This window comes from Oncorhynchus nerka, linkage group LG5, assembly GCF_034236695.1.
Source record: "Oncorhynchus nerka isolate Pitt River linkage group LG5, Oner_Uvic_2.0, whole genome shotgun sequence".
Lineage (NCBI taxonomy): Eukaryota > Metazoa > Chordata > Actinopteri > Salmoniformes > Salmonidae > Oncorhynchus > Oncorhynchus nerka.
The window spans coordinates 55734808-55754513 of record NC_088400.1 but is presented as its reverse complement, the minus strand read 5'-3'; the positions used below and the strand labels follow the sequence as shown (position 1 = coordinate 55754513).

Genomic DNA, 19706 nt, shown 5'->3' with positions numbered 1-19706 from the left:
TCGTGTTATACAAAATGAAAGGCAAGTTTTAATGTACCGTACTGCATTTTTAATATCGCCTAAAAGAAATGTGGAAGAGATACTGTACAAAAATTGAAAGGAGTCATTTTGATGACAGATCTAATCTCAACATTTACAACATCAGTTTATTTTTCCTCATTCACAAAAGTAACTATTCATTTTCAACTTCTCCAGAACTGGGGGCATGATCTAATTAGGTGTCGTAAACATCGCCGGTACTCAGACAACCTGTAAGTCCTCTGATGTTTTACTGGTATAGTGCACAATGACCAAAACCACTTCAATCACAAGATCTCATTGATTTTGGCAGGTTTGGTAGATTGGGCACAGGGAACAGGGATGCAGGCATCAGGGTTGCCCTTAAATAAAAAAGGCAGGGGCTTTCTTGTGTCATGGCCGTGTTCGAAAGCATCAATTTTATGACTGATCTACCAATTATAATAAGTAGTTATTTAGGGTGCAAGGTTATTTCTAGATCGGTCAGCTAGTCTGCAGTTGCAGACTGCAACGTAGTCGATCTCAAACACGATCCATGTCTCTGGGTGGGGATGCTCAACTGCAGATCCAAATGGCGTCTCCAGTCGAACAGGTTAGCTAGGCCCCTGCTCCTCTTCCTGCTTCAGTCTCTTCCTCAGATGCTCACCAATAGCTGCCAGAGGGTTAGTCTTGCTGTGTGCCAGGTTCTTCACAGCTTCACTAAACCGGCTGGTCTCACTCTCCCTGAGACCAAAACAAAACACGTAGGTTGTAAGGTAATAAAAAATAAAAAAAATAGTAATAATAACGGTAAAAGTAAATAGCAGATGGGCAGTTTATTATCTTGGTTGCTCTGATAATCAGCAGGATAACATTTTCATTTTAGCTTCATGTCATTTTCTCATGGAAAATAATAAGTTAGATATGTGATCATCAGTGGTGGTTTGGCCATGGTCGGGTACAGGTCAATGTGAGGTCTTACAGGAGTTTGCGTTTTTGTGCTGGCTTCATCAGGCTGAAGTCTGTTGGTTCTGGCTTCTTTTTCACTGGCCTGAGAGGGAAAGACAAAATGATAAAGATGGTCAAAAGGTGACTGATTTCATATGGAATGATTATGATTAAAAACAAGATAAAAGGTAAAAAATAAAAAATAAATGGCAGTTAGGACCCCAATGTGCTGCCCATGTGCGATCGTTCCAGGCAGTGCCATAGTTAGGACTTTCCTGTATGCGTTTAGTTATTTAGGATTGGGGCCAGACAGACGAGTACTTAATTTATTAACAACAGACAGAGATGGAGGCCGGCCAACTGAGCTGATCCACCAATTATCCATTCTGGCCTTGTCCAACAAGTAACCATGCCAAGTTGTGATGTACAGAAAAACCTTGTTTTCTATGGCAAAATGTATGTTGAGTTTTACCAAACACATCAGCAAAGATATAACAAGGGCACGACGGGACAAAACATATGCTCTTGCGAGTTGTGACAAGTTTGACAGACAAGAGTGAAAAGGGGTAGACACGGATTTGCTTGCGAATTAAAACTATTTCAATCCCAAGAAATGTGTTTTTCACCAGAGGGGTCATGGGAACTGCAGCTAGCTTGGAGGCAGTGGGGAAGCCAAAGGTCAAAGGTGAAAACAGCCTTGTGGAGTTACAGTAAACACAGGTCTAGTCTAAAAGGTCCATCAAGGACAGCTACAAGAGTTCAACTCGGGAATTAATCAAATATTATCATAAATATCAACTCTGCCCATAATAACACAGATGGAACACAACTGAAAACTTGATATCTTTGGCAACTGAAGAGAGAATGTGTTGGCTGAATAGCTAGTTAGTCAATAATGCCTGAAGGCTTTGGTTTATAGCGGGGATGGGCAACTGGCGGCCCATGGGCTGTACCCCTTTTGTAGGCCTGCGGACCAATTTAAACAAAAACAACTCAATGGGGGTCTCAACTTATTGTTGAGAGTTAGAATAATAGAATACACAAGGTGCAATTTCAAAATTTGGTTGTGCATCAGCAGTCACTCAATTAGCCCATGTCAGCCCCCCAAAAAATTATTGGTAAATTAGTCTAGCGGCCAGCTATCTAAACTTGTAGCAAGCATGGTCGAATTACCGACCGGGTTGGGACCCATTCATCATCAGTTATGATATTAAAAAACGGCAAACATTTGCACCCAACCTATTGCGAAATGTGTAGAATTGCAGGAAATTCGCTGTAAAATTGCATAATCTTTGTTACTGTTTTCTTCCTGGGAAGGAGAGGAGGACCAAAATGCAGCGTGGTTATGATTGAACATCTTTAATAAAGATGATAACGTGAACGATATACATATACAAAATAAGAAAACGTGGAAAAACCGAAACAGTCCTAACTCGTGCAAAACACAGAGACAGGAAACAATCACCCACAAAATACCCAAAGAATATGGCTGCCTAAATATGGTTCCCAATCAGAGACAACGATAAACACCTGCCTCTGATTGAGAACCACTCTAGGCAACCATAGACTTACCTAGAATACTATACTGAACACAACCCCATCAATCTACAAAAACCCCTAGATAAGACAAACACATAATCACCCATGTTATACCCTGGCCTAACCACAATAACAAAGAAAACACAGAATACTAAGGCCATGGCGTGACAATCTTATCTCCCGCCCCATATCAAAATGTGTAGAATTGCAGGAAGTTAACTTAAAACGGGAAAAATTATCTTCGCCGTCACGAGGGAGGCCACACAATTTTTATGCTCACAAGGCTTGTGTGAGGTAAATAATTCAAATATTGATCTATATTGCATGCTTTAAAAAAATTGGGAAATTAGATTATTTTATACTAATACAATTGCACAGAGAAATATATTTTGTTTAACAAGTAATACCCCCAGGACCAGTGGAAGAAAACATCCCTATGACATCAAAGATCCACCTCCATATTATACAGTTGGTATGGGGCTCTTTTCTGCTCATACAGTCTCATTTCAAACCTCGGCTAACCGCCGTTTAGCAAACTCTGGGCGTCTACATTTTCTGGATGACATGAAAATATAGCTCTTGGGCCACGCACACCTGTGGTAGGTTTGACTTCGAAATGAGAATGCATGAGCAGAAAATAACCCCATACCTACTGTTAAATATGGTGGCGGATCTTTGATATTATGGGGCTATTTCGGTTCCACTGGTCCTGGGGCCTTTGTTAAGGTCAAAGGCATCGTGCCCTTTACCCAGTACCAGGACATTTTTAGCCAAAAACCTGGTTGCCTCTGCCAGGAGGCTGACACTTGGATCTTCCAGCAAGACAATAACCCCAAGCACACATCAAGATCTACAAAGAAATTATTAATTGACCACAAAATCAACATTTTGCAAAGGCCATCTCAGTCTCCAGACTTGAGACCCATTGAAATCTTGTGGTTTGAATTGAAGAGGGCCGTCCATAAGCGCAAACAAAAGATATCAAAGATCTGGAAGGATTCTGTGTGGAGGAATGGTCTAAGAGCCATCCCAATGTGTTCTCCAACTCATAAAACATTTCATAAAAAGGGTCAGTGCCGTTATCCTCGTAATGTGGGGTATTGAAAGGTATTGAAAAAAGGAGTGTCAATCATTTTGACCCCTACCTTCTTGAGAAAAAAATGATTACTTGTCATTTGTTTTTATTTTACCCCCTGTTTCTCCTCATTTCAAGTATGATCTTGTCTCGTCGCTGCAACTCCCCTACGGACTCGGGAGAGGCGCAGGTCGAGTCATGCGTCCTCCGAAAAACATTACTTGCCAAACCGCACTTCTTAACACAAGCCCTCTTAACCCGGAAAACTAGCTGCACCAACGTGTTGGAGGAAACGCTGTTCAACTGACGACCAACAATCAGCCTGCAGGCGCCCGGCCCGCCAAAAAGATTTGCTAGAGCACGATGAGTAAAGTAAAGTCCCCCAGCCAAGTACAGTAAACCCCCCAGCCAAACTGTCCCCAACCCGGACGACGCTGGGCCAATTGTGCGCCGCCCCTGTGACACAGCTTGGGATCGAACCCGGGCCTGTAGTGACGCCTCAAGCAATGCGACGCAGTGCCTTAGACCGCTGCGCCACTCGGGCGACACCTTACATGTTAAACAAAATCTCTTTGATTATTTGTTTTACACAGTCATTTTTGCTCATCTTTATCAAGGGTGTCAACAACTTCAGACCCCAGTGTACATACACATCTTTTGCCCAACAAACATTCTATCTACCACATACACGGCAAGAGGGTCCAAGTTGTCATGGGTAGGCCAGCATGTATCGGCGCCATCTGCACTCTGAACCACACAACCCCCATCTTCTTCTAGGAGGTGTCTGTCAGTGTCAAGAAGAACAACCTTCCTCTGGGGGTGAAAGTTCAGGTACGGGTCCCCTTTAATTCCATTTTTTTTTTTTTTACATAACAAAGACGTTTTAGGATTTTGATAAAAAGGTGGAATTGAAGGAATATTAATCTGACATTAAGTCAAACAAATCATCGGAATGGAAAAAGAACAAATGTTCCATTCCATTAACATGATCTGCCTGGTACTGTTTTTATCCACTCTGGAGAATTCCACAATTCTAACTTCAGTCAGGGAGGATTTCCAGTGTCACACAGCCGGTGGTCATAAGTCTGTCTTGTTCACACTTCACACACACTTATAGTCATTGCTGACATCTCTGGCCTTGGCTTATGTTAGGATCCCTGTTTTCACACTTCAAATACATCCATATGTCAGCCTGAGAGACGAGTATTAAGCCTCACATGATTTCCTTGTATGAGGCATATCAAAAACGGGTACAAAAGCAATACTCTACATCCAGCTCCTGGTCTTCATCAAAAGACTGCCTTTCATCAACAAATAACCTTTCTCCGAGACTTGTTCTTGACCTTCTCTATAGTGCCTGCTACTTCGGACTCCTGGAAGAAGGAACTTGTGAGAAGTGAGCTAACCTCTCCACTGCCTAGCAACCATGTCTCCGTGGACTCTGACGGAAGGCTTTGTAAGAACCAAAAAGGTAATTACATGTATTGGAACAGTCTAAAGGGCCCTTTTATACGACCTATAAGGTGCATTGCTTTTCTGAGTCTGATAGGGCTACCTCCTAACTGTAACAATGTGTGCTCAGCTGAGCTCGCCATCTTGATTTACTTTTTCTTTAAGCTGAAAAGAGAGAGAGAGAGAGAGAGAGAGAGAGAGAGAGGGATACAGATAGAAACAGACAGGAGAGAAAGAGAGCTTCAGTAGCGCATTAAAAAACAAAAGCAAGGCATTAAGTCATACAGACATTTATGACTGAGTGAAAAACTGCCCATCACAATAAACAAGCTCCACTGAGGCTTTCCTGAGCTGAATTTGACTGCAATAAATAACCCTGGAAGCATCCAGAAACCAAAGAGGAATGTTATAATGCACAATTGAAATGTCCTCAGAACAATACCAGACTTCATTTACTTGCAGGATTGCCGTTGAAGGCGATTTCTTCCCCTCTTATTTAGTGCATTTTACGGCATAATCTAACCCATTGGTGTATTCATTGGTCGAATTCCATTGCAAAATGTTTGGTGTGTTTACCGTTTACGCTAGGAACCAAATGGAATGAAACAGGGAGGGACCTACCTGCATTTGTCTAATAGAAAGGTTTTGTTGCAAAACATTTTTCGTTTCGAGTAAACGGTTTCTGTTGCAAAAATGTTTTGACCAAATGTTTTGCAATGGAATCCAACTGATGAATACACCCCAATTCTCTTCCTTCTTCCTGTTTTGAATGGAAGTCAATTGCTTCCTTAATATGTGCAACCCTGCCACAGAAGCTAAATCTGTCCTCTACACCTCAAAACGACTTACTAACGTCTGAATAATTCTGTGCTGAAGGCCATACTGTAGAGGCAGGGTAGTATTGTGTGCTGTGGCACTCTGATTCTGTCATAATGTACTGTGTGGAAAATATATGGGAATTTACATCCAGGTCTGTCCTGTAACATGGCTCATTAACCCCAGTGACAGCGCCTTGAAGCACTGCTGCTGGGCTGAGACCAACCACTGGGACATTATGAGCTCACGTATTCCTCTGACAAAAAATGCTAAGAAAGACCTAAAACAGAGGATTGAAATTCACTTGGATAAACTCAACTTGTCAAAGACAGTGGAAGGGTTGGACAGTGTGAGGAGACGACAGAGTGCCAAAAACGTAAACCATGACGGTAAAGAAAACGATGACCCATTTCATGGATGAAACAAGGCCTGCTAGACAAACCAACAGCTGTAAGAAGAGTCAGTGGGTGTGGGAGAAAGAGGATGGTGTGAAATCATAGTATTGTTGGGGTGTTCCACAGGGATGTGTACTTACACCCTATTCTTTCTGGAGGCCTTTCTGGAGGTCCTGGTGGTGGCGGGGATGAGCTGGCAGAGTTCTGGCAGGGCGTCTGCCAGCGGCCTCATGTCACCCACAACGGGCATGGCCGCCCTCTTAGCCTGGGCCACTTGTTGCTCCTTGGCCAGCTTGATGGAGCTGATCTCTAAATATCACACAAAAAAATGCATATAAATCAAATAAAACTAATTGTCACATGTGCGGAATACAACAACCGTGAAATGCTTACTTACAAGCCCTTAATCAATAGTGCAGTTCAAGAAAAGTTAACAAAATATTTACCAAATAAACAAAAGTAAAAAAACATAATAGAAAGTTACACAATAACGAGGCTATAAACAGGGGGTACCGACTCAGTGTGTGGGGATACAGGTTAGTTGAGGTCATTTGTACATGTCGGTAGGGGTGAAGTGACTATGCATAGATAATAAACAGCGAGTAGCAGCAGTGTACAAAACAAATGGAGGGGTGGGAGGGGGTCAATGTAATAGTCAGGTGGCCATTTGATTAATTGTTCAGCAGTTTTATGGCTTGAGGGTAGAAGCTATTACGAAGCATTTTGGTCCTAGACTTGGCACTCCGGTACCACTTGCTGTGAGGTAGCAGAGGAAAGAGTCTATGACTTGGGTGACTGGAGACTGACAATTTTATGGGCTTTCCTCTGACACCGCCAATTAACTGTCTTAGGTCAGTTAGGATCACCACTTTATTTTAAGAATGTGAAATGTCAGAATAATAGCAGAGAGAATGATTCGTTTCAGCTATTATTTCTTTCATCACATTCCCAGTGGGTCAGAACGTCGATATAGGACTCGTTTTACATGGTTATAGATACTTTTGTACCGGTACTTTTGACCCATTGGAATTGTGAAACAGTCAATTATAAGTGAAATAATCTGTCTGTAAACAATTACTTGTGTCATGCACAAAGTAGATGTCCAAATCAACTTGCCAAAACTATACTTTGTTAAGAAGAAATTTGTGGAGTGGTTGAAAAATAAGTTTTAATGACTCCACCCTTAGTGTATATAAACTTCCGACTTCAACTGTAGGTCCTGGATGGCAGGAAGCTTGGCCCCAGTGATGTACTGGGCCGTACACACTACCCTCTGTAGCCCCTTATGGTCAGATGCCGAGCAATTGCCATACCAGGCGGTGATGCAACAGGTCAGGATGCTCTCGATGGTGCAGCTGTAGAACTTTTTGAGGATCTGGGGACCCATGCCAAATCTTTTCAGTCTCCTGAGGAGGAAAATGTTTTGTCGTGCCCTCTTCATGACTGTCTTGGTGTGTTTGGACCATGATAGTTCGTTGGTGATGTGGACACCAAGAAACTTGAAACTCTCGAGACGCTCCACTACAGCCCCATTGATGTTAATGGGGGCCTGTTCGGCCCACCTTTTCCTGAAGTCCACGATCAGCTCCTTTGTCTTGCTCACATTGACGGAGAGGTTGTTGTCCTGGCACCCCAGTTCTCTAACCTCCTCCCTATAGGCTGTCTTATCGCTGTCGGTGATCAGGCCTACCACTGTTGTGTCGTCTGCAAACTCAATAATGGTGTGGGAGTCGTGTTTGGCCACGCAGTTGTGGGTGAACAGGGAGTACAGGAGTGGAGTAAGTACACACCCCTGAGGGGCTCCAATGTTGAGGATCAGCGTGGCCTACGTGTTGTTACCTACCCTTACCACCTTGGGGCGGCCTGTCAGAAGTCTAGGATCCAGTTGCAGAGGGAGGTGTTAAGTCCTAGGGTTCTTAGCTTAGTGGGCACTATGGTGTTGGACGCTGAGCTGTAGCCAATGAACAGCATTCTCCCATAGGTGTTCCTTTTGTCCAGGTGGGAAAAGGCAGTGTGGAGTGTGATTAAAATTGTGTCACCTGTGGATCTGTTGGGGCGGTATGCGAATTGGAGTGGGTCTAGGGTATCCGGTAGGATGCTGTTGATGTGAGCCTTTCAAAGCACTTCATGGCTACCGACGTGAGGTAATCATTTAGGCAGGTTACCTTCGCTTCCTTGGAGACAAGGACTACGGTGGTCTTCTGAAACCTGCTGAAACATGTAGGTATTACAAACTCAGTCAGGGAGAGTTTGAAAATATCAGTGAAGACTCTTGCTAGTTGGTCCGCGCATGCTTTGAGCAAAAGTCCTGGTAATCCATCTGGCCCCGCAGCTTTGTGATTGCAGACCTGTTTAAAGGTTTTGCTCACATCAGCTACCGAAAGCATTATCACACAGTCATCCAGAACAGCTGGTGCTCCCGTGCATGCTTCAGCGTTGCTTGCCTCGACGCAAGCATAAAAGGCATTTTGCTCACCTGGTCAGCTCGTGTCACTGGGAAGCTCGCGCCATGGTTACCCTTTGTAGTCCGTAAAAGTTTTCAAGCCCTGCCACATCTGACGAGCGTCAGAGCAGGTGTAGTAGGATTCAATTTTAATCCTGTATTGACGCTTTGCTTGTCTGATGGTTCAGGGAGGTTACTATGTTTCCATCATGGCACAAGCAGCACAGACTTAATGTATGCCAATGATGTGCCTCCGCAACAATAAGTAGCCTTACCAAGATTACGTAAAACCCTTTGTAGAATGGCATTGATACACTACATGAGCAAAAGTATGTGGACACCAACATCTCATTCCAAAATCTTTGGGTATTAATATGGAGTTGGCCCCCCTTTGCTGCTATAAACAGCCTCTACTCTTCTGGGAAGGCTTTCCACTAGGTGTTGGAGGGACTTGCTTCCATTTATCACAAGGGCATTAGTGAGGTTGGACACTGAGGTTGGACAATTTTGCCTGGCTCGTAGTCAGAGGTAGCGTTCTCCGCCAAACCTAGATTTGTCCGTCAGACTGGCAGATGGTGAAGCGTGATTCACCACTACAGAGAAAGCTTTTCTACTGCTCCAGAGTACAATGGCGGAGAGCGTTACACCACTCCAGCCGACGCTTGGCATTGCGCATGGTGATCTTAGGCTTGTGTGCGGCTGCTCAGATGGAAACCCACTTCACGAAGGTCCCGACGAACAGTTATTGAGCGGACGTTGATCCAGAGGCAGTTTGGAACTTGCAACAGCACTCGGCGGTCCCGTTCTGTGAGCTTGTGTGGCCCACCATGTCACGGCTGAGCCATTGTTGCTCCCAGATGTTGCCACTTCACAATAACAGCATTTACAGTTGACCGGGGCAGTTCTAGCAGGGCAGAAATTTGACTAACTGACTTATTGGAAAGGTGGCATCCTATGACGGTGCCACGTTGAAAGTCACTGAGCTCTTCAGTAAAGCCATTCTACTGCCAATGTTTGTCTATGGAGATTGCATGGTGGTGTGCTCGATTTTTATACACCTGTCAGCAACAGGTGTGGCTGAAATTGTCTAATCCACTAATTTGAAGGGGTGTCCACATACTTTTTATACTGTATATAGTGTATGAGGAGAATCTCTCTTTCTTGAATATGGTTAAAAGCAATGGTGGTTTGGGCCTCTTGGCTTTCATCATAGAGTGGTGTTGATCCTATCCATTTCAGCCATGAGTTATGATGACTATGAGCCATATGGTTTCGTATGTGCAGACTTGCCCATGTAATTGACTGTGAGTATCAACTGGAGTATCAGCAGCAAAACACTAAACCCTACATCACCACAGACTTGAATAAATACTGTGATCAGAGACAGGGAGGAATATTCAAACCAGATGTCATCGGTACAGACGTACAGTTCGTGAACAGTTGAAAATTGAGGGTCATTAAACTTTATGGCTTTAAGTATAAATTCTGACTTTAGTGGATACGATCAGATCATAAACAGGATGTGTTGAAGGTATTAAAATGTCTGCTGAAAGGGCCTCCCGGGTGGCGCAGTGGTCTAAGGCACTGCATCGCAGTGCTAGCTGTGCCACCAGAGACTCTGGGTTCGAGCCCAGGCTCTGTCGTAGCCGGCCGCGACCGGGAGGTCCATGGGGCGACGCACAATTGGCAAGTGTCGTCCGGGTTAGGGAGGGTTTGGCCGGTAGGGATATCCTTGTCTCATCGCGCACTACCGGGCCTGTGGCGGGCCGGGCGCAGTGCACGCTGACCAGGTTGCTAGGGGCACGGTGTTTCCTCCGACACATTGGTGCGGCTGGCTTCCCGGTTGGATGCGCGCTGTGTTAAGAAGCAGTGCGGCTTGGTTGGGTTGTGTTTCGTAGGACGCATGACTCTCGACCTTCGTCTCTCCCGAGCCCGTACGGGAGTTGTAGCGATGAGACAGTAACAGATAGTAACTACTAAAAACAATTGGATACTACGAAATTGGGGCAAAAAAAGGGGGTAAAATTTAAATATATATATGTCTGCTGAAAAATTATTCACTGTTCATGTCATTTAGGCTAATCCTTAGGCTATTTCCAGATTGTGCAGAACTGTAGAATAGATACTCGTGCAATGTGGCTTTGACTGAATTGCCACCTCGGTCTGTCTTATTTAGGTTAAATGAAGGAACACATTGGGCATTAAATCACCTCTGGAATATACAGTCTGAATAATAACCCTTATCCGTCAACACATATTTTGCACATCTTCATCAGTAGAGATCCAGAGGACGCCACGCTGCAGATACAGACAGCCCTGCCTCTTCCTGGAATACAGTTGGTCTACGACAGAAAAGCAATTATCCGATTTTTTTGCTTTCTTCCTCCTTGTTAATTTCCGAAAACTGCAGAGGTCTGAGGCTCACAGCCGGTCTCTAATTTCAGATGGAGTCAAAAGGACCATTAGCGCCTAATGATATGCATAGAGGAGACATCTTGTGTTACACAGAGAATTGATTGGATCAGCAGATTGGGTTACTAAGTGATCACAATTCTAGAAGAGTAGGTGGTGGTGTTAAAAGCGCAATAAGGGATCTGAGAATCTGTTCAATGGTCATTTCAGAGGGCTGCTGGTTTTGCTGGATAACAAATGCCAGACTGTAGCTTTAAAAAGGGGTTGTAATTACATAGACACAGCTAGCTCTGTCCCGGGCTGGACTGGCACAGCGCAGAAACCTCAGCTTCTCAGTAGAGATCAGTGGGGATGGGGCTCCTCATTGCACCAACCTAATGCTGTTATGTCCCGAAGGCATCTATGTCTTGCCTTTCAAACATTTTTGAACACAAAAGGCATAATCCTACATTTTATCAATTCAAACGCTTTTGGGAGAGAGCACCAATGTCGGGATTAGGGAGTGTCGAAAGGCAAAAACATGAAGGTTGAAATTGTTAAAAGACTTCAGCTACCCAATTTATAGACTGTTCTCTCTGCTAGAGCATGGCAAGCGGAACCGATGCACCAAGTCTGGAACCAACAGGACCCTGAACAGCTTCTACCCCCCAAGCTATAAGACTGCTAAATAGTTAGTTAAATAATTAACCAATAGCTACCCTGAATATCTGCATTGACCCTTTTTGCACAAACTCTTCTGACTCATCACATGCGCTGCTGTTACTGTTTATTATCTATCCTGTTACCTCGTCACTTTATTCTTACCTATTTGTACATATCTACCTTGTACCCTTGCACATTGACTCGGTACTGTTACCCTGTGTATATAGCCAAGTTATTGTTACTCATTGTGTATTTATTTTATTTTATTTACTTGAATTATTATTTTATTTTAATTTCTTACGCTCTTTCTAAGTAGGCATTTCACTGTTCGTCTACACCGGATGTTTACGAAGCATGTGACAAATAAAAAATGATTTCCCCCGCCTGCGAGTCCTATCACTTAATGAAGCTCACTCCACCAATCCCCAAACAGTTCCAGAGATCAAGGGGTCATGAACTGGCTCCCCAATCTCTCCTATTGACCTCTGTGACTAGGCCACTGATCAGTTGCTAGGGTCTGCTCAGAGCCTCCTCAGTCTCTCTCCAAGTGGACATGTGTGATGGTGTATCTGCTTAGCCATTCATTATCATGTGTTTATTATGTACAGTATATTCATTCATCATCTCTCTTTGTACAGAACCAAATTAGTCACATATGTTCCTGCAAATAAAGTTCCCGATTATGTGTAACTCTCTGTGAGGGTGCCTTATTCCTGCTGACAAATAGGAGGGTCTCCCTCATAGAAACAGTACGAGTCAGATCTATGTTAAGTTGTGGTAATACTCACTGTTTAGCCACCTGTCTCGCCTCTCCTTCATCTTCTCTTTCTTCGTCTGCTGCTTCTTCTCCTCAGGGACTGGGAACAGACAGACAGACAGACAGGAGAGTGAGTGGATGTGCATCCACAATGTTGCACTGGTACTTCACACATTCAGTAGAGAAAACATGCATTGCGGCTTCTCCTCGTGGGTATGTGAAGAGGTCATCCTCAACAATAGAAAATAACATTCAAAGCAATTCAATTCATCGACGTTCAAAGCAATTCAATTCATCGACGTTCAAAGCAATTCAATTCATCGACATTCAAAGCAATTCAATTAATTAACGATAAAGGAAGAGTGACGACTGTTTATAATGCTTTGGAAATTGAAATGTGCCAGATCTTTTACCAGAAGATAATCGGATTCAGTAAAATGTTTCCGATTGCCAAAGAAATAATTCACAGTTGAATAGAATTATAATAATAGATTTGAGTTTGGGGTGTAAAAAAATATATATATGGAAATTTCCCAGCGAGTGCTTGATTTGACAGGAAAAATACAATCCTGTAACGTGTTATCTTTAAAAAAAAAACATGGATAAAAACGTTACGCTCAAAGGGAGAAAGTAATCACAGTAGTGTTGTGAGCGCCTCAGAAGAAGATATGGCTAAGATCAGGACACGTGGCTTGTCTTTCCTGGTTCAAAATGCATGGAGAAAGGAGATACAGAGGGAGGGGGTTGAGAACAGAAAACACTACCCACTATATCTAGTTCTCCCTCTTTAGAAAAACATCCTGTCCTGGGATGGAATGTTTTCAGCGATTGGGACAACCACGTTGAGGCCCCCTGTGCATAGGGTAGCCCCAGTGGTGTGTGTGTGTGTTTGTGATGTGTGTGTGTGTGTGTGTGATGTGTGTGTGTGTGTTTGTGATGTGTGTGTGTGTGATGTGTGTGTGTGTGTGTGTGTGTGTGTGTGTGAGCATTTGTTCCCATCTCTGCCCTTCCTGACAAAGAAAGAGTTGTCACTGACAATGGGCGATAAGAGCAGAGGTTATCACACAGACCGTTGCTTCCTGTAGGACAATGACAATAACAGATGCTGGACAGTATGCGTATTATCACTGTCGACCATATCACTGGAGTGTCTAGTGGAAAATGTATACATTTTAGAGAGCGAAAATGAGATGGAGTTGGTAATTGAAAAGCAAATCACTCATTTAAAACTACAGTACAACGGTTGAATTGCTTTGAACACAAAACACAACCTTGATATCTGAAAGGGCAGGTGACAGTATTTTGCGTTGCGTTTTTTAATTTAAATTATTTTTTAATCCCCCCACTGTGATTTTACTCTCTGTTGACGAAAGAGAGAGAAACAGGATCGATGCGCTGCTCCATGACTTTGGGAAAATGAAGTGTCGGTGTTGCAGCCTGGCCCTATATATAGCTAGCAGAGCCTACTGACGGAATTGGCTTTGTAATTAGCAATGCAGCAGTCCTTGACTGGCATGTCTGAGAGGAGGATAAAGTCGAACTGAATGGGACCCAAACGCTACAGCATCTCTAGTAGGGACTTTTCTTACTCTCGTGTTCCTTATGTCAACACACAGTGCCACAACGGATTTTCTCTGAATAGGCTACATTGTAACCTGGGACAACATTTTCTGAGGATCCTACAGCACTTTGTGGTTGCCTATTCAGTGATAATATATTATTCCTGTCAAACTAAACAAGGGGATGTGTTTAGTTTGATAGATGTTGTTTTAGTCTGTAAATGACAATAACCATGCTGATGGATCAATAACTAGGTCAATTCATCCAGGCTCTTTAAGATAAAACACATTACATCATCATTAGATGTAGTATCTACAGTTGAAGTTGGAAGTTTACATACACCTTAGCCAAATACATTTAAACTCAGTTTCGCAATTCCTTACATTTAATCCTAGTAAAAATTCCCTGTCTTAGGTCAGTTAGGATCACCACCTTATTTTAAGAATGTGTCATGTCAGAATTATAGTAGAGAGAATGATATATTTCAGAATGTATTTATTTCATCACATTCCCTGTGGGTCAGAAGTTTACATATACTCAATTAGTATTTGGTAGCATTGCCTGTAAATTGTTTAACATGGGTCAAATGTTTCGGGTTGCCTTCTACAAGCTTCCCACAAAAAGTTGGGTGAGTTTTGGCCGATTCCTCCTGACAGAGCTGGTGTAACTGAGTTCGGCCCACAAACTTTCTACAGGATTGAGGTCAGGGCTTTGTGATGGCCACTCCAATACCTTGACGTTGTTGTCCTTAAGCCAATTTGCCACAACTGTGGAAGAATGCTTGGGGTCATTGTCCATTTGGAAGACCCATTTGCGACCAAGCTTGAACTTCCTGACTGATGTCTTGAGATGTTGCTTCGATATATCCACATAATTTTTCTCCTCATGATGCCATCTATTTTGTGACATGCACCAGTCCCTCCTGCAGCATAGCACCCCCACAACATGATGCTGCCACCCCTGTGCTTCACGGTTGGGATGGTGTTCTTTGGCTTGCAAGCCACCACTTTTTTCCTCCAAACATAATGATGGTCATTATGGCCAAACTTTATTTTTGTTTCATCAGGCCAGAGGACATTTCTCCAAAAAGTACGATTTTTGCCCCCGTGTGCAGTTGCAAACTGTAGTCTGGCTTTTTTACGGCAGTTTTGGAGCAGTGGCTTCTTCCTTGCTGAGCGGCCATTCAGATTATATTGATATAGGACTTGTTTTACTGGAGATATAGACACTTTTGCACCCGTTTCCTCCAGCATCTTCACAGGGTCCTTTGCTGTTGTTCTGGGATTAATTTGCACTTTTCACACCAAAGAACGTTAATCTCTAGGAGACAGAACACGTCTCCTTCCTGAGCGGTATGACGGCTGCGTGGTCCCATGGTGTTTATACTTGCATACTATTGTTTGTACAAATGAACGTGGTACCTTCAGGCGTTTGGAAATTGCTCCCAAGGATGAACCAAACCTGTGAAGGTCTACAATTTTTTTCCTGAGGTCTTGACTGATTTATTTTGATTTTCCCATGATGTCAAGCAAAGAGGCACTGAGTTTGAAATAAGGCCTTGAAATACATCCACAGGTACACTTCCAATTGACTCAAATGATGTCAATTAGACTATCAGAAGCTTCTAAAGCCATGACATAACATTTTCTGGAATTTTCCAAGCTGTTTAAAGGCACAGTCAACTTAGTGTATGTAAACTTCTGGCCCACTGGAATTGTGATACAGTGAATTATAAGTGAAATAATCTGTCTGTAAACAATTGTTGGAAAAATTACTTGTCATGTACAAAGTAGATGTCCTAACCAACTTGCCAAAACTATACTATGTTAACAAGAAATTTGTGGAGTGGTTGAAAAATGAGTTTTAATGACTCCACCCTTAGTGTATGTAAACTTCCGACTTCAACTGTATCATCAGTGTTCGATTAGAAACTTCCAATCATTGAATGGCACCTTGAGATTACAGCATTGTGCAGTGCAGAGACAGAGAGCCTAGAGATGTTGTTTAATGGGGAACCACTCCCTTCACCTCCCTGATCAATAGCATCTAATTTAAAGACGCAGATGAGCTTGGGTTAGATGAGCAGGCAGCAGGATAGAACACGGATGTTGGATAAAGCCTATATGGAGGCCGACAGACAGGTGGTACGAGGCATTGACACGGGGTGCATCAGCAAAGTATTCTGTTAAAGCTAGAATAAAAATAACAAAGCTGCACCCCGCCTCTGTTTTGGTAAAACACTGAGGGATGGGCCTGGAGAAATGCAACCACTCTTAAACTCATAGACAGAGCTAGGGATGCACGGGCTGACCATTCATTATCATTTTTCTTAGTTTGTTTTAACCATGTTTTGAGGCAATCCAGTGTTTGTTCATATTTACATTCTTTACAAACACTGGAGTAAACAAGCTTATATTTTGGGTTCTGATGGGGTATGATAGTTGAACTAAGCTCATAAGTTATATTCTTCAATGGGTACAGCATTCATTTATATTAAGTCCAAAAATGGATGTAGCAACTGAGGATTCTGGCTTTAAAAAGGTACTTCCAGTTGAAATGTAAGCTTTGAAAACACAGTCCTCCTACAACAGACAGACATTAGAAACACACAGGAATGTGTGTGTGTGCTGGAATTGGCCTTGGGGTCCTAATCACTGTACTGGGTTGAGTGTAGCTACTACGTTACTGGCCATGACCCCACTCTCAGAGGGTGTCTCAGCGGGAGTTCGGATATACATTTTTTTAATTTTATGTCCAATTCACACGTGTGAAATAGGACATTTATAAGAACCCACCTAATTATTACTAATAATCTGTACTGTGCCTGTCCATCTCTGAGTCTAGCTGTCTTGTAGAGTGTATTTGAATAGGTACCGTAACGTGTTATAAACAGATATGGCTTATCAAGAAAAGTGAAGGAGGAAAGAACTAGTTATAATACAATACAGTGTCCACACTGTAAAGGATTTTTTTTTTGGGGGGGGGGAATGACTCTCCTCTAATAATAGCAGGAAGGAAAAAAACTAAAAGGAGAGGAGTGGGCAGCGTGGTTGGCAGGGAGAGCTGGCAGGGATGTCCGGGTTGTGTGGTGGTAGCTAATATCATTCTGCGGCGATGAAACTGTCAGTGTGGGACAGTGGGAGTCAGTCACACGTGGGGGAATTCATAGTGTTTATCTTTCCCCTGCCACCTCCTCGCCTATTCACTGCTATTAAAAACACCCTACAGCTTCTCTCTTTACGCAAACAAACATTATGGTATGGACTAGGGTTGGGGTCAATTTCATTTCAATTCCAGTCAATTTGGAAGGTAAAGCAAATTCAGATTACACATTTTTTTCATTGAAACGCATTGGAATTTATTTGGAATTGTGGTGTCAGAGTACTTCCTGAATTGAAATGGACCCAAACACTGGTATAGACTGATTCACTTTGACGAATAATCTACATTGGGGTAATGTCCTCCATATCCGAGTCATGCTTTAGCTAACATGGTTAAAAGTGCTCATGGTGGGTGAGTGCGCTGCTGCATTGGCCTGCTTTCTACTTTGTTCCTTATTGATCTCCTGCTGTCCCAGCCACAAGGTTGAAAGGTTAAACAACAGTCTGCCAACAAATAGAATTACAGTCATTTCAATGACCACGGTTGATGAGCAATGTGGATAAAAACCATTGGGCCTGGCAAGCAGCAGTTATGTAAGGTATTGATCGGTAGTGACAATTGTACTCTGCTCTCATTGCTTCTTTACCCGGGAAGCAAATACTGACGGATCCCGACCAAAGCTCATCCTTAGGATAACAGCAGCAACTGATTCACAAAGAGATCAGAGTTGTGTACTACAAATCTAGATAGTGAACTAACTTTGGCTCACTTTTGAGTTCAACTCGTGATAGCCTAACTGGAGACATGAAAGTGGGTCACCTTTTAGCCAGGTAAATTTCTATGGCAGCGAATCCAAATCAAATTTTATTTGTCACATACACATGTTTAGCAGATGTTAATGCGAGTGTAGCGAAATGCTTGTGCTTCTAGTTCCGACAATGCAGTAATAACCAACAAGTAATCTAACTTAACAATTTCACAAAAACTACAGTGGGGCAAAAATGTATTTAGTCAGCCACCAATTGTGCAAGTTCTCCCATTTAAAAAGATGAGAGTCCATGATCTCGCCATCACGGTTGACAACTCCATTGTGTCCTCCTCCCAGAGCGCTAAGAACCTTGGCGTGATCCTGGACAACACCCTGTCGTTCTCAACTAACATCAAGGCGGTGGCCCGTTCCTGTAGGTTCATGCTCTACAACATCCGCAGAGTACGACCCTGCCTCACACAGGAAGCGGCGCAGGTCCTAATCCAGGCACTTGTCATCTCCCGTCTGGATTACTGCAACTCGCTGTTGGCTGGGCTCCCTGCCTGTGCCATTAAACCCCTACAACTCATCCAGAACGCCGCAGCCCGTCTGGTGTTCAACCTTCCCAAGTTCTCTCACGTCACACCCCGCTCCTCCGCTCTCTCCACTGGCTTCCAGTTGAAGCTTGCATCCGCTACAAGACCATGGTGCTTGCCTACGGAGCTGTGAGGAGAACGGCACCTCAGTACCTCCAGGCTCTGATCAGGCCCTACACCCAAACAAGGGCACTGCGTTCATCCACCTCTGGCCTGCTCGCCTCCCTACCACTGAGGAAGTACAGTTCCCGCTCAGCCCAGTCAAAACTGTTCGCTGCTCTGGCCCCCCAATGGTGGAACAAACTCCCTCACGACGCCAGGACAGCGGAGTCAATCACCACCTTCCGGAGACACCTGAAACCCCACCTCTTTAAGGAATACCTAGGATAGGATAAAGTAATCCTTCTCACCCCCCCCCATAATTTGCAAATAAATTCATTACAAATCCTACAATGTGATTTTCTGGATTTTTTCCCCTCATTTTGTCTGTCATAGTTGAAGTGTACCTATGATGAAAATTACAGTCCTCTCTCATCTTTTTAAGTGGGAGAACTTGCACAATTGGTGGCTGACTAAATACTTTTTTGCCCCACTGTACCTTATACACACAAGTGTAAAGGGATGAAGAATATGTACATAAAAATACATGAATGAGTGATGGTACAGAACGGCATAGGCAAGATGCAGTTGATGGTATTGAGTACAGTATATACATATGAGATGAGTAATTCTTCCATTATTAAAGTGGCTGGAGTTGAGTCAGTATGTTGGCAGCAGCCACTCAATGTTAGTGGTGGCTGTTTAACAGTCTGATGGCCTTGAGATAGAAGCTGTTTTTCAGTCTCTCGGTCCCTGCTTTGATGCACCTGTACTAACCTAGCCTTCTGGATGATAGCGGGGTGAACAGGCAGTGGCTCGGGTAGTTGTTGTCCTTGATGATCTTTATGGCCTTCCTGTGACATCGGGTGATGTAGGTGTCCTAGAGGGCAGGTAGTTTGCCCCCGGTGATGCGTTGTGCAGACCTCACTACCCTTTGGAGAGCCTTACGGTTGTGGGCCGAGCAGTTGCCGTACCAGGCGGTGATACAGCCCGACAGAATGCTCTCGATTGTGCATCTGTAAAAGTTTGTGAGTCTTTTTGGTGACAAGACGTATTTCTTCAGCCTCCTTCAGAACTAACCTGCTGTGGGGCAGGCTAACTCCACTTACCCTGAATTAAGTGTTG

The 19706-nt window shown here is 43.5% G+C and overlaps 1 protein-coding gene across 2 annotated transcripts in view; it reads right to left on the bottom strand.

Moving 5' to 3' along the window:
* LOC115129675 (ribosome biogenesis protein SLX9 homolog) overlaps positions 1–19706 on the bottom strand; it is a 29013-nt gene continuing 9307 nt past the window's right edge. For both annotated transcript variants that reach the window (XM_029660285.2, XM_065018761.1), the window contains exons 6-9: positions 12508–12576; positions 6363–6531; positions 980–1048; positions 1–741 (exon numbers count right to left, since the gene is read on the bottom strand). In XM_029660285.2, the coding sequence (XP_029516145.2) occupies positions 612–741; positions 980–1048; positions 6363–6531; positions 12508–12576 (437 nt within the window). In that variant the 3' untranslated portion in view covers positions 1–611. The remainder of the gene's footprint in view (positions 742–979; positions 1049–6362; positions 6532–12507; positions 12577–19706) is intronic.